This window comes from Elephantulus edwardii, unplaced genomic scaffold, assembly GCF_000299155.1.
Source record: "Elephantulus edwardii isolate Elephantulus edwardi_28Jun2011 unplaced genomic scaffold, EleEdw1.0 scaffold00002, whole genome shotgun sequence".
NCBI lineage: Eukaryota > Metazoa > Chordata > Mammalia > Macroscelidea > Macroscelididae > Elephantulus > Elephantulus edwardii.
The window spans coordinates 15,590,613-15,606,585 of NW_006399752.1; the positions used below are offsets into that span (position 1 = coordinate 15,590,613).

At 37.7% G+C, this 15,973-nt stretch overlaps 1 protein-coding gene across 1 annotated transcript in view; it reads left to right on the forward strand.

Annotated features, from left to right (window-relative positions):
* The window catches only part of ROS1 (c-ros oncogene 1 , receptor tyrosine kinase), a 169,246-nt gene that overhangs the window by 89,961 nt on the left and 63,312 nt on the right, over window positions 1-15,973 (forward strand). The window contains 9 exon segments of the mRNA XM_006879005.1: window positions 608-671; window positions 1,107-1,309; window positions 3,066-3,271; window positions 4,347-4,633; window positions 7,322-7,498; window positions 9,872-10,071; window positions 12,695-12,839; window positions 14,145-14,377; window positions 14,587-14,763. Coding sequence (XP_006879067.1) covers window positions 608-671; window positions 1,107-1,309; window positions 3,066-3,271; window positions 4,347-4,633; window positions 7,322-7,498; window positions 9,872-10,071; window positions 12,695-12,839; window positions 14,145-14,377; window positions 14,587-14,763 — 1,692 coding nt within the window.

The window sequence follows — 15,973 nt, forward strand, 5'->3', positions numbered from 1 at the left end:
TTAATTATTATTTTTTTATAACTCTCTTAAAATGTAAAGAAAATTTAGTTATTTGAAACATCTAGTTATTTTAAGTGGAGCTCTGGTAGCTTAGTGATAAGTATTGTTGCAATCTCAAAGGCGTGAAGTTTGAATCCACAAGCTGCTCTGTGGTAGAAGGATGGGCAATCTCTTGTGCGACTTAGTGCCTCTAAAAACCTGCTGGAGTGTCAGCTATGGATCAATTCCAACTCAATGACAAATAGCAACAGTTGTTTTAAGTGGAAGTTTACCGTAATCTTTATACCTTTGTTCCTTGAAGAATTCAGTATAATTTAACTTTAGAAACATTTGAAGGTGTTTAGTAGAAATGAAAATATTCGGGTAAATATTTCTATCATCTCATTGGACAAAACAAAAGCACAGAACAAACCGACCAACATGAGTATAGGGCAATATGTTTCATGTTAATGCTTTATTACCGTGTACTTAGATGAATAAAGGGATCTGAAATTATTAATACTATGAGCAGGAATGTGAAATGTAACATTTCTCAGTCTCAGAACTTAGTTACTGCTACTGAGAACATTCATAAAGTGCAAATTTTTGTTTTCGTTATTTTTTTCAGGTTCGAGTCTTTACATCTAAAGGGCCAGGACCATTTTCCAACACAGCAAAGGCCAAAACATCAGGTATTTATTATTTAAAATCTAGCAAGTGTTCTAAAAATATTTTATCTGTTGGTAACCTTGGTGCTAAAAATAATGACATGAACATAGAATAATTTAAATGAATTTGTATTATCACCAAAGCATGCTTATACAAATCTAGGGTTATTGTTGTTGTGCACTGCTGAGTCAGAACTCATAGCTGACCCGCTAGTGAGTTTTCAAAGGTCATAAACGGCATGGGAGGAAATTGCCCATCTTTCTTCTGCAGCTGATAGAATCGAACTGTGTGCCTTTGGGTTACATGAAAATCATTCTCTTGTTTGAGATTTGTGTACTAGATGGACCCTAAGAGAGCCCATGAATTGATTTCAGAGCTGTATGACAAAGAATCAAAAGACTTTGCTAGCCTGAATTTACTTTTCTCATATATATTGTCTACTTACTTTTTGTTTTCAGTGATCAAGCCTTTTCCATACCTTATAACTCTCTTTGGCAACAAAATAAATTTTTTAGACATGGACCAAAATAAAATTGTGTGGACCTTTTCATCAGAAAAAGACATAAATGTCATGGACTACACTGCAGATAATGAGATGGTTTATTATGCTCAAGGAGAGTCTCTCTTCCTTCTGAATATGCACAATCTTTCCAGAGCTGAGGTATTTCATTATGTGGTTCTTCTGAAATGAAACAGTAGGACATTTGCATATCAAAATATTAAAATAATTAAAATGACTAGTCACTGTTTGAACCATGGAAGTTAGAATGATTGAAAAGGTTAGATATATAATTTAGTTACAAATGAATACCAAATAAACTTTGGGAAAATGTCATTAAGGATTAATTTAGCAACTAGTCAGTGAATTCAAAGGACTGTGTTAGCTCCTGGGATACAGGGGGAAAATGCTCACAGCCCTTGCTCTTAGTAACCCTTCATCTTACAGAAGCCTAATACTAGGAAGATAGATATTTAACAATGATTAAGAGTGTAAGCTTTGGAATATAATAACCTAAAAATCTACTTCCAGTTCCACTACTACGATATTTATGATCATTGGCAAGTTATCTCAACACTATGCATAAATAGACACTCTATCATATCATAACGTCTCATTCCTGTGAGAATTAAATTGCATAATCCACGCAAACCACTTAGTTCAATGCATAGCCTGTGGTACATTCCCTCAATGCTATCTGGGACAGAAGACAACTACTTTGTAATAGAATGCAGTGGAATCACAGGAAATGGGATGCTCAGTTCAGCACAATGATAGTTCAGCAGTGATAGTGGTAAAGTAGAAAGAGATCTTGGGATAAGAAAGATGAGCCAGGTAAAGTTGGGGAAAGCAGAGAAGAAGGAGTAACAAATAAAAGGCAGGGGAATGAAAGAGTTGTGCTATTTTCAGGGAGCAAACAAAGGGAGTTTGGAATGGAAGAGAGGGTGAGGGTGGAGTCCCGGTCAAGTGGTAAAGCCGGAGAGGTAGGTAAGAGAAGGAACATAATGGGCTTCCTTTACTAGGCTGAAGGAGCTCTGGTGGCGTTATTAGTCGCACATTGCACTGCTCACTTAGCAGTCAGGATTCAAATGCTCCAGTCCTCCAAGTGTAGAAAAATGGGCAGTCTTTTCCCTTCAAGATTTACAACCTGGGGAACTCAATGAAGGGTCACTAAAAATGGAACTGACTTCATGCAGTGGATGTTTTAGTGTTTCACTATGCTGAAGAAGTAGATGTCAACCTTGAAACCAATAACAAGTCACTAAAGAAAGTTATTGGGTCACTAATATTACCAAGTAGTGCTTTAGGATGATCTCTGTTAATAGTATGAAGGATAACTTGGAAGGAGGGTGAGAAGATGGTTAAGTATGAGACAACTAGACAACTGTTACAGAAAAAAAGGCATGAAATGCTCAGGGCCTGAGCTACATGAGAAGCAAAGAGCTAAAAAAAAAGAAGAGAAAGTTAAGATAGGAAAAAATCGCTATGGTTAACAACGTGAGAAGTAAAGGAAGAACATGCTTCTCTGTATTGGCCATATAACTGGAACTTAATGGAACATAAAGTTCAGGAGAAAACAAGATTGTGGGGTGGATGATAAATTCTATTTTCTGGAGTCGTTCATAGGGGGATGTCCAGTAGGCACTTAGAGCCAGTAACTCAAGGCGAGATCTTGCCGAAAGTGGTAAATTTATGGCATTAATCTGAAGCCATGGCTATAAATTAAATCATGCAGGGAAAAATACAATGTGCAAGAAGATCAATAACAGCAGTATTTCACAAAGATAGACGATCCAGAAGTAAGTAGGTTCAGATTACAAAGAAGTAAGTAAGCTGTGTTGGTGACTACATAAAAGACATCAAGTTAAAACAAAACTATGACCACTGTCTCCTTGGTTATCTTCCACCTACTGTCAAGGTTTTCCGAGATGCATTGCTTTTTGATATCACAGTTATTACAGTTGACTGGATTTCAAGGCACCTCTACTTTGCACTGAAAGACACACAAAATGGATTGCAAATACTAGATCTTGATCTTGAACACAAAGTGAAATATCCCAGAGTTCTGAAGATATGGAATCGAAATTCAACAATAATCTCTTTTTCTGTCTATCCTTTCTTAAGGTATGTATAGTATGGATATTTGTTTATATAGTAACAAAATATGGACATATTAAGTGTAATGTCCTTGGAATAATACTAGAAGTCAATGACAAGAAAAGAAGATATTTAGAGTTCTTAGATCACTGCAAATTTTGAACCATAACCACAAATATATAAATTTAATTCATAATGACAATGTCAAAGGCAGGCTAATTATTCCTTGATAGGAATCAAATAACATCTTTTTCATACTAGTTAATGTAATAATATCATCAGTTGGTGGCCATTCATTAAATATTTGTTAGCAGAAGGACATAACAGGGATTGAGAAAGTGTCAGGAGATAGATGGCCAGTATATTTGCACAAGAGCTTTCTGTCTCATCCTTCTCAATTTGATAAATGTTCTCATGATCTTTAAGACTTTAATTTAGTGACTGAATAGCAATTTCCTAAACTGGAAATAGATATTATTCTTATACTATAAGCATGGTTATAGGCTGTTTTTTAAGAGGGTTGTTATCTAGCTTTAAGAAGCAGAAAAAAACTTAAGAGGAGGGAACTGGAGATTGGCTTTGATGAAATGTATACACATATATTTCATGTTTACAGCCATCAATAAGGCATTTAACACAATGATTAAAGATATTAGAGTCTAAAGTTTTATTTATACTAGATTTATTCAAAGTTTACTATAAAAGTCATTGGAAACTGTAAGTTAGGTTTCCTACCTTTCTATGTCTCAGAAGGTTTACTGGGCATTTGGGCATGCTTTCTTCAAAGCCTTTATCTGTCCCTCCAATCATCAGTCATAATTTCCTCATTTCTCTTCATTATTGCTGCAGTGGCTAATTGTTGTGGAGTAAATTTCTACTCATGGTGACCTCATATGGACTTTTAAGTTGTGACCCTTTGAGAGCAGACAGCAAGGCTTGTCTTCCAAAGTGCCTCTGAGTGGGTTTGAACTTCTAACCAAGAGTTGAGGGATTGACCCTTTCTGCCAGTAAGGGACCCTACTGATCTTCACTAGAAACAAATATTTGTGATGATTTATTTTACTCACTAAGTTGGAGGGACTTTTTTTTCTCTCTCTAATAGTCGGCTATATTGGACAGAAGTTTCCAGTTTTAGCTGTCAGATGTTCTACTACAGTACTGTCAACCACACCTTGCACCACATTCTACAACCTGGAGCTGAAAACCATCACAATGGAAGGAGCCAATGTTCTTGCAATGTGAATGAAGTGGAGTTAACTGGCACCATGACTATTGATAGCTCTGACTTGAAACAACCATGCATATACTTTGTCAAAGGGCAAGAGATCTGGGCCATGGATTTGGAAGGATGCCAGTGTTGGAGAGTCATCATGATACCTGCTAAGCTTGGTAAGAAGCTGCTGTGTATATACATATAGAAAAACAAAGGACCATGCTGGGAAAGACATATCTGACCTCCACCAACTCCACAAGGGAGAACTGTTCCTGTCAGCAGCATTCACAGCAACAACAACAAAAAATCAGTTCCCATTAAGGCAGACATGTCTCCCACTCTTCTGCTCTAAAGTCCAGTTCTGAGCAAGCCATCAGGTTGCAGCCACTGGTTCTACTTCACAGCATGGATTATCTTCTCTTCATTTGGTTGGGTTCTGGTCAACTCATCCCCAGCCATTTGTGTCTAGGTTTAAATGGAAATCAGCTGCCTGCTTGAGTCCACACTTCTCCCTGCTTTCCAGGCATATTAGTCTCCTTGTCCAGTCGTAGCCCCAACATAGGGCCAAGTCAACAAGCCAGGGAATTTCATGACTCCCTAATTTTCAAGCCAATAAGTCTTTGCTGCTCATCTACACTTCTGTGCATGCTAGATGGGCACTGCTGAAGGAATGCATCCAAGTTCAGCCTGTTTCTCCATTGCTGTATACCTTAATATCCATGCCTGTAGGTCTAAGTGATTTCTATGAGTGAGCATACTCCAATCTCATGTCTTGGAAGTGGGCTCTAATGGCACCAAGTTTACCCTGCCCCAGAAGCAGAATACCTTGTTCCAGTTTTGAAAAGTCAGTCTCTTCTTTTTTTGTTTTTTCGGTTTTTTGTTTGTTTGTTTGTTTTCTTCCTTCCTTATCTTCTTACCCTTCTTTCAAATGTTTATATCTTAAATCAGAGTTCCAACATATGTCCATGAGTTAATTCAAATGCAAAATCTCCTCTCAGGGTAATGCATGGGACTGAATCTAATCTTATTCCTCCCCCAAGTCCTAACAGACTCCAATGAGATTCTACCCTTGACAAGCTTGTCTTCTGAGCAAATCTTCCCTGTTAGTACTTCAAATCCAGTACTAGCCAAAGATGAAATTTCATGTTTTTGCTTCCTAATTGTACACTATCTAGTGTTCATTTATATAATACATTTTTTTAATCTCCTTCCACATTTTTTTGCATGTAACGACTCTTGCAAACTGTAGTTCATCCATTCACAATATGCCCCACACAATCCCTCTTTATACAATTAACTACACCTATTCATATTGTCACCCCTAGACCCACCTCTCCAACTCTGTCTCCCACCTATCTATCCACCAACCTCCAACATCCCAGTGGTTATCTATCATTCCCCCTTTTCTGCCCTCCCACTCCCCCCTCCTTTTTTGGTTTCCATGAAATACTTTATCTTGTTTTTCATTCAGGTACACTGTGTTCCACACGATCCCCCATTTACACTGTGTTTCATACAATTATCCACAGGCCACCAGAGCTCCCTCTATACATTATATTATGTATAGTCAATTTTTTTATTTTTTACTTACATCTAGTTTCTACCGTATTTCAACCATCTTTTTTATTTTAGTTATAATCTCAAATTTATAAAGCTTAAACTAATTACCTTCCACATCACACACATTCAATTATATAGAAAGAGTGACCAGAGATCATTCTGAGTCAATCACCATTCTTCAGGTGATGAGAGGATGGGAGTCAGTCTCTATTCTTCAAGTGATGAGGGGATGGGACTTCTTTTTTGTGGTCCACCTCCTGTGCTTCCACTCTGGCTAATATCCTCTGGAATGAGGTTCACATAATACTTTTCTCTGTTATGGTCATTGCAGCTAAAAGCAGTATGAGTTCTTTGGTCTGTCTACCATTTGAGAAACTCAATCTTTTTTACATTAACTGTTATTAAGCCAAGGAGAACTGGTGACATGGTGTGTAACATATCAAACTACTAAATAAAAGTCAGCTGTTCATAAACACTCTGTAGGAGAAAGAGGGACAGTCTTGATATACAGCCTCGGAAACTCAGTAGAGTCACTATAAGTTGAAACGGACTCGATGGCTGTAGGCTATTATTAAACTAGTTTTCATTCACTTAACTGCAGAATTAATTTTAAAGATGAATCTATAATTATGTTTGTTCTTACTAAATTTTGAAATTTTAATCCATTCCCTAATTGGAATATGTTTTAATATCAAGTTTGTGTGGCTTTTGCCTAATTTTTACTCACTATAAATTTGAGAAATACGTTTATTATATAGTCATTACAGAGCTCTGGTGGCTTAGCAGAATTTTGTACTGCTAACGAAAGCTTTGTGGTTTGAAACCACCAGGTGCTCCAAGGGAAAAAAAGATGGTCAGTCCCCTTCCATGCAATTTACAGCCTTTGAAAAGTCATTGGAGGGTCAGTTATGACTTGATAATATGCAACAATAACGTATAATCCTAAATCATTGATAAAAATATAGAACAAGACCCTGAGTTTGGTTGACAGAGTCACATAGCTTTAAAATCTTGACTCTACCCTTTACAAAGTTGGTGGTTTTGAATAGATAATTTAACAAATCTAAGCCTTAGTTTGGTTTCAATGATGCTAATTACAGTACCTACTTTACTGCTTTGATATGAAACTAGAAAATAACTCTAAAACTTTAGCCTAGTCACATAGAGGTCTTAGGTTTTCATATTGCAATAATAAGTTGATCCAAATGTCAGCAGTTATAGAAAAAAAGATATTTGTTTCGATTAGACAACTTAAGATAGACATTTTGTTCTTTATTTTTACTATATATATTTTTCATTAACAGGAAAATCCCTTACTAGTCTAACTGTGGATGGGGAATTTATATACTGGACTGTCACTACGAAGGACGGCACACAGATTTATCAAGCAGAGAAAAGATTTGGGGCCATTCCTTTCCAGGTGCAGGTCCCAGACAGTAAGCATATCTTGGCATATAGTCCAGTCATGCAACCTTTTCCAGGTAATGCAATAATTTCTAACCCCTTTGTTTTTTCTAGTTTGAGTTCAAAAGATACCTTGGGTCCTCTCAACTTGTTCCTTCACCCCTTTGATGGTTTTGCTCCATATCGTAAATCTGTCCTTTGCACTTGCTGTGACTGCAGTGCCCTGGATCAAAAACTACCATGTTAACCTTGGCTGTGCACCCAGTGGGAGCAACCCCACTTGTTGACTTCTCTCTCTTTAGGCTTTTTCTTCTCAGATCTGTAATTTCTTTTCTTTCGGTGTTTCTCCTCTCATCTACTTTAGATCACGTATTGCAGTGGCACAAGCCAACTCAATGACACCTAACTGATAATTGTGTGAAAAGACTTCTGGGCTTTTCATGAGACAGTGCCATATTTGTTGTAGCATTATATCTTTCTTAACCATCTAAAGTGTGGAAATTAGCACTGTCATTTTTACTAGGTTTATGGCCTAGATGGTAGGGAGTTGCACTGGTAACCTAAATGCAGTGCCAGTTGGTAGTTTGAATCCATGAGATAAAGTTAAATTATCCCACTCCGTTGCAATGGGTTCTTTTAATTATTATTTTTTTTTAATCTTATTGCTGTTGCATACCATGGTGTTGGACCCTCCAGAAAGTTTTCAGAGGGTTAGATCACAAGTGAGGAGGGTGCCTATCCTTCTCTCTCGGAGCAGCTGGTGGATTTGAACCTCATGCCTTTGGGATTGCAGTGCAGTTTCTTAGCATTAGGCCACCAGAGCTCCCATACTGAGAAAGGTATAACAATTTAAAAAGTAAAAGAATTCATTTTCCATTTTAAGAAGTTATTTATAAACTCTGAAAACCTAGACTTGTTTAAAATGGACCAGCACACACTCACACATCCCTCTGCCTCATGAAATAATGGCTTTAATAGCAGCATGATTTTTTTTAACAAGAGCTAGTTTAAAATCGGAATCAACATGCTCTCCTTGTCAAAAGAAAAAGGTCAACTTTGTTACTGTCTAGGCCCACTATTACGAGAGCGCTGAGCTCCATCTGGTGGAAATTTTGAGAATTTACCATTTATTTTATTTTTCAAAGTCTAACATTCTCAAAATCTGTTGGGGGACAATGCCTTACTGTCTGGAATAATGTTTTCACCACCATTCCCAGTGTAAACTAGACAACAGCATAAACTCAGTGCTATTGGATAAATATTGGCTAAAGTGAAGAATGACCCACTTGGCAACTTTCGTGACTTACTCTTAAGATAATGCAGTAAATGATCCTTCTCTGACCCTCAGATCTTCCAGGTGCCCTCAAACGGTAGGCTCATATCAATCTTGGGTATTCTCTTATACAAGAATTTTGTCTATGGACTTCTTTGAGTTAAATATTCTTTTCTACATTTTAAAATTAATATTTAGCATTTCCAATTCAAGTCTTCATGATTTTCTAGAATTTTGCAAAAATATCTCCCTAATATTAACAATATTAAAAAGGAGAAAAAAATCCAAACCTGCCTGAACTGAGACCTAAGTAAGGGTTGCTAGGTGCAAAGGTGATTACAGCCAGAACAAACAGTGGGAAGGCCTGGAGAGGGGAGAAGTCTGTCACATTTGCAGACAGCTCAAGGGAGAATGGCTAGGAGTCAGGAAGGATGGTTTTGAATAGTCAAATGAGAGATACAGAAGGAGGAAGGAACCAGATTATATGGTACATTGTACCTTAAGCTAAAGAATCAGTTTACTGGTATCCTAAGATTGTTTGAGTCCATGCTAAAATAATATTTGGAGTAATGTGCCTATTATCTCTTTGTACAAAGATGCTATATATTTAAGTCATCTTTTGTATAAGACCTGTTTAGAGTAAATAGGTTTGAAAGGTCATCTAGCTGCATGTTGCAGAGATGGGATTTTAAAGACATAAAGGGGACCCAGGGAGTTCTGGTGGCCTAGTGGTAAAAAGCTGTGCTGCAATCCCAAAGGCACACAGTTCAAATCCACCAGGTGCTCCACAAGAGAAGGATGGACATTCTCCTCTCCTGCCTCTACAAACTTGCTGGAGGGTCACCTATGGGTTGGTTTCAACTCAATGGCACACAACAACAACAACAACAACAACAACAACAACAACGAGTCAGTTGTTAGAAAACAGCATCATGCTTGGAAAGGTGGAGGGTCAGAGAATGAGATGAAGACCATCAACAAAATGGAATGGCACAGAACTCCAACATTGGCCTTGAGCACAGCAAAGATGGCAATGATGGGGCAAGGTTTTGATCTGTTGTACCTTTATAAATGTATTTTAGTTATTTGATATTATATTTGATGTGAAATATATCCGCTATTCCTATCTTATACATATACCTGTATATACTTAACCTCTGCTTTCCTGTTATTTTAGATAAATCATTTCTAACTCTAACACCAGATATTGAGGAGCCAGTCATACTCAGTGTCACTAACAGTAGCCTCACAATCGGCTTACCGGCTGCCAAAACCAACCGCACGTGGCCTGGCATCACCAGCCCTACTCCAACCTACATGGTTTACTACAGAGAAGTTAATGATAAAAACAGCTCTGAGCAGAAATGCAGAATTCTGGTAAGATTGGAGTTAGCTACCTTTATCTTCACAAGATGCACTTTTCTGAAATAAAAATTCTTGGCCACATCAAGAGTACACGGTTTTACAACTATTTCTTGCTAATGATTTATTAAATCATATTCTGTTCTAGTTTTACTGTCTTGGCCTAAGTTAACCACTAAGATAGTATATTAACTCAGACCTATTGGAATAATACTAAGGTAATTGCTTCTGCAGTGCTCTGAAAAAAATTGGGCTTCTTCCCTTCCCAAATTACTTCATTCTTTCCAGAGAATGACAGAGGCTAGTTTTGTGGTCCATCTAGCAAGGGTTAAAATTTTTTTAAAAAAAGAATTTGAGATAATAATACCTCTCCTCCATAGAATTTAACTAGATGAAAAGTCTACTTTATATTTTTATTTATTATTTCCTATATTTGAGCATGTTTTTTTTGGGGGGGGCAGGGAGGCTAAACTTTGGTAAAGGGCATCGTGTTTAGAAAAGCAGAGGGTCAACCAAAGAAAAGACAACTCTCAGTGAGGTGGATGAACACAGTGCCTGTAACAATGGGTTTAAGAACAGCAAAGTTCCAGGACTCTGCTCTGGTGGCAAGAAGCTGCACTGCAATCACAGAGGCGTGAGGCTCAAATCCACCAGGTGCTCTGCTGGAGAAGAAGGGACAATCTCTTCTATACCAGTCAGATCTGATTTGATGGTACACATACAAAAAAAGTAAAAAGATTTTTTTCTTTAAAAAAAAAAGATCATGAAGATGGCTTGGAATTGGTCAGGATTTCATTCTGTTGTACATGGGATTGGTTTCATTTGGAGACGGCAGGACGGCACCTAGCAACATCAATGGCGGCAGAGTTGGCTAAGTGTTGAACTGCTGCCCCATTGGAGAAAGATTCAGCAATTTCTATCCATTAAGATTTGCAGCTCAGAAACCAGATGGAGGGCCACCATGCATCAGAATTGACTCAGTAACAGTAGGTTTGGCTATGTCTGTTCTTATGAATCACTGTATTTGAGTACTTCACACAATATTTAGCTTTGTATAGGTATCCATCTGATTTAGGCAATGGTCTTTCTGATCACTTGCTATGCATTTGAGAACTGGACAAAGAGTAAGAATGACAGAAGAAGAATTGATGCCGTTGAGCTGTGGTATTGGAGAAGAGCACTGAACATCCCATGGACGACCAAGAGAACAAACAGTCTTGGATAAAGTATAGCCAGATTACACTTTGGAGGCAAAGATGATAAAGCTTTGCCTCACATACTTCAGGCATGTTGCTAGGAGAGGGACATGATGCTCAGAAAGGCAGCAGGTCAGTAAAGGAGAGGAAGACTCTCAACCAGGTGGACTGTCATGGTGACTGCCACAATGGGCTCCGTTGTGTCAAGCAGTGTGAGGATGGCACAGCTTAGACGGGGTTTCAGATCTGTTGTTCATGGGGTTACTATGGGTTTTATTTGACTCGACAGCACCTAACAACAACAACAATGACATTCACTGAGTATTTCTTTAATGAGTGAAATGGTACAATTCATCCCACCACTGGCATTAGCATTTCAGTTGCTATAGTGAGGGAAGGATATAGATCCAAAATTTTGTTTGGTATTTTCAAACTCAGTCATTAAAACTTTCTTCATATATTGTATATTAAGACCTAGTTGCCAGAAAGTGCATGACTCTTTGTTACTTTGTCTGTTGTGAACATTCTTAGCATGCTTTTATTAGGCATTATTTCAGAGACAAAACTAGATCACTTAGTTGACCAAGATTGTGCTTGTGGAAATGAAAACCTTTCTGTACCTGAAACTGATCGAGTGTATTTACTTCCCAAAGATTAACATGGGTGGTTCTCCACTTTCATGACACATTCAGAGAAAACCCCCAAACCTGAAACTGACTGAGTCTGAGTTGACAATTCCATTGAATTTCCGAGGTTGGAAACTGCTTGGGAGGAGTCTGCCCATTTTTCTCTCCCCGGGTCCCTGGCAGATGTGAACGGCCTGAGACACAGCCATTGGGTTAGCAGTGCAGTTCTCCATGAACAGTGGCGTCAGAGCTCGCTCATTGCACCCTGAGACCCTTATAATCTCTGGGGCCTAGATTTTACTCAAGAATAAATAAATAAGCCTCTCGAGTATGATCCAAGCATCAGTATTTTCTGAAAACGTCTCAGATGACTTAAACGTAGAACCAAAGTTGACAACTTCACTTCTAAGAATTAATAGATATTGTAGCTTAATCTTTTGTTATATTCAGGTTTCACATCTTTGTAATACTCTGTTGTTTAATTTCTAGGGTAATGCTTTTGGAATTGTCTTTCTCTTTTCAAAACTTAGTTTCCTGTGCGAAATTAATTATACCACAGAAGTGACTAAGGACTCATAGCCTTGAGAGATTTTTTACTTGGAGATAGTAAACTCAAATATGAACAGACTGAGTAAACATTGTAATTTGTGATGCAGGATTCAAAATGAAATAACTTATTGTTTTCCCCTTGTCTCTGATTACGTGAATTCTTTGCATTTGTGCAGACACCAAAAATCAGATACTGATTTTTCTTTTGTTTTGGCTTTTTTGTTTGTTTGGTATATACAGATATTTATTTTTAAAAATTAATTGCAGGAATTTCAGGAACACATAGCTCTGCTTGAAGGACTACAACCATTTTCAACATACATAATACAGATAGCTGTAAAGAATTATTATTCAGACTTGTTGGAAGAGTTACCCCCGGGGAAAGAAATTTTGGGGAAAACAGAACGTGGAGGTGAGTTATGGGCATGATGGAAATTTCTAATGTGAATTTTGTTTGTGTAAATAATATTGATATACATGTCTATATGTATTTGGACTTTCTTTTATGTGCATTTTTTTAAACTTAAAAAAAAGTGTCAGGGAGCTCTTATGGCCTAGTGGCAAGAAGCTGCACTGCAATCCCTGATGTGCGCAGTTTGAATCCACCAGATGCTCTGCTCAAGAGGGAGGGACAATCTCCTCCCGTATCAGTCAGATCCGATTTGATGGTACACACACACACAAAATAATAAAAATTAAAAAAAAATGTGTCTAGAGAAAAATATTTTGATGACATGACCACTGAAGATGGTGGATAATGTTCCATCAAAATGAAAATCAGGAAGGGAGGGAAACTGTTTGACCAGGAAGAGTCTGTAGCTTCACCACACAGTGTCACTCTCATCCCATGTATGGATAGGCTTCTGTATGTGGGGAAAAGGAGGCCTGGTGACAGCATGGTGAAGCTCTGCCCTGTTCACTGAAAGGTGTGGCCATCTGCTTTTATAAAGGTTTATGATTTGGAAACCCCATGAGGTATTTTCTACTCTGTCTTACAGAGGACTTAGGAGTTAGATCGAGTGAATGATCTCAGTTTGGAAATATGACGAGAAAAAGAAAATGCTTTTTCTCTGTGAATTTCAGAAGCCTCTGAGATTTAAAATAATAAAGCATCCTTGCTTTGAAGAAAATAGATCTAATAAAGTGTGCCAGGATGTAGTGGTAATTATGAGCTAGTGTCAAGTTAAGGGAGCTCTGGTAGCCTAGTGGTAAGATGCTGTGCTGCCATCCTTAAGGCACATGGTTCAAATCTACCAGCTGTGCCACAGGAGGATGGGTAATCTCTCGTGAGTATAACTGCCTCTGAAAACCCACCAGAAGGTCAGCTCTGGGTTGGTTCTGACTACAGTACACAACAACAACACAACAGTGTCAAGTTTAATTGTGTTTTGTGGTGGTTTGGTTGGGATTTTTTAATGTCCCTGGTGACATTCACAAAGCTCACCAGAATTGAGATATTTTCCATCACTGATAGAGATATTCATTATTGCAATATCCTGGGGTGGGAGCCAGAGAATGATTTGGTCATCAGGCAAAAATAAAGCAAGAACTGTTTAGTTAATGTACTGATTTATAAATGTCTTTGCTTTCATTTTGCATGTCTTTGATTCATCCTTCTTACTGGACACAGTTATTTTTCCACTATGAGTTCATAACTTCTTCCCATCTTTCAGTACTGCTGTCTTATCCTTTATCTTTTTGTTGCTAATCATTTCAGTACCAGAAGCAGTTCACTTCATTAACATAACCCCTCAATCAGACACGAGCCTCTTTATAACCTGGGCAGAAACTCTCAAGCCAAATGGACCTAGAGAGTCAGTTCGCTATCAACTGGCCATCTCACATCTGCCCCTAATCCCTGAAACTCCTTTAAGAAAAAGTGAATTTCCAAATGGAAAGCTGGCTGTCCTTGTCACCAAACTGTCTGGTGGAAAACAATATGTGTTAAAGGTATAGTGCATATTTAGTTACATAATATATTATTATATATTATGTTATGTTATATTTATATTATATTAATGATCTAATCGAATGTTATGTTGTGTTATATATTATATACATATAATATATAGTCAAAGGTATTGGGCATATTTCATTGTCATTCTCCAGAACAAGGTTCTGAAAAGGCTAAGCAAATAATTTTTCTCTCTTACAAAAAGGTATTGGCCTGCCACCCTGAGGAAATGTGGTGTGCGGAGAGTAAGTCTGTCACAGCTGAGACCTTTGACACACCAGAGAAACCTCACGCTTTGGCCCCAGAGAACACTAGTTTGCAGTTGAGTTGGAAAGCCCCGTCTAATGTCAACCTCATCAGGTTCTGGTTTGAACTCCAGAAGGTAAGTCTCATCAAGATCTTTGTGTGCAAATCCACATTTTGCAATATGGAAGAAACTGAGAGCTCTTTACTCATAGTTGTAGTGCATTCTCTTGGCTAAATTAGCAACACATTTTACAACAACCATTAATTCAGGGTTGGCCTATAAAAATAGTAGGTTGTCAATATTAATTTTTTTTAATGGAAAATTCTTTTTCAGGAAGGTTAGTTTGCTTTTCAGTTTACGATTGAAATAAGACAAATCTTTCTGCATTGATATTTTTTTCATGAATGTCCACTAAAACTGTGATGTGGACACAATTGTCTGGGGTTGTCCCTGTGAGATCCAATCACTTCTCAAGTTCCAGCCTCTGAGACATACAGCCTTTTAAATAATTTGGAAATCTCTCTGGGGTAGGCTTAAACTTCCACTTATCCTACAACCAGGAGAAGATAAAATAGATGAATGGGATCTTCTAAGAATCAAATCCCTATACACATCCAAAAACTTCTCCAACAGGATAAAAAGGGAAGCCACAGTCTGGGAAAAAGTATTTGGTAATGACATATCAGATAGGGACTTATATCTAGAATTTATAAAATACTTGAGCACCACAACAAGATAAAGGTAAATAATCCAATAGAAAAATGGGCACAGGACATGAACAGACACTTCACCAAAGAAGACATTCAGATAGCTGACAAGCACATGAAGAAATGTTCAAAATCCCCAGCTCTAAGAGAGATGCAAATTAAAACAACTATGAGATATAATCTCACCCTAGTCAGAATAGCAAAATTTAACAGAACAGCAAACAACAAATGCTGGTGAGGTTGTGGAGATACTGGAACCCTAATTCACTGTTGGTGGGAATGCAAAATGGTGCAACCACTGTGCAAGGCAGTATGGGACTTTATCAAAAAGTTGCAAATACAGATACCATTTGATCCAGAAATTCCACTACTGGAAATATAGCCCAAAGAGAGCATAGCTGACATCCAAGCAGATATATGCACACCCATGTTTATTGCAGGTTTGGTCATAATAGCAAAGAGTTGGAGACAACCTAAGTGCCCATCAACAAATGAGTGGGTAGAGAAGTTGTGGTATATTCACACAATGGAATACTATACGACATTGAAAAACAAGGAACTCATGTAATATTTTTCAAAATGTGTGACCCTGGAGGACATTATGCTGAAGTATCTCAGTCACAAAAGGAAAAATACTG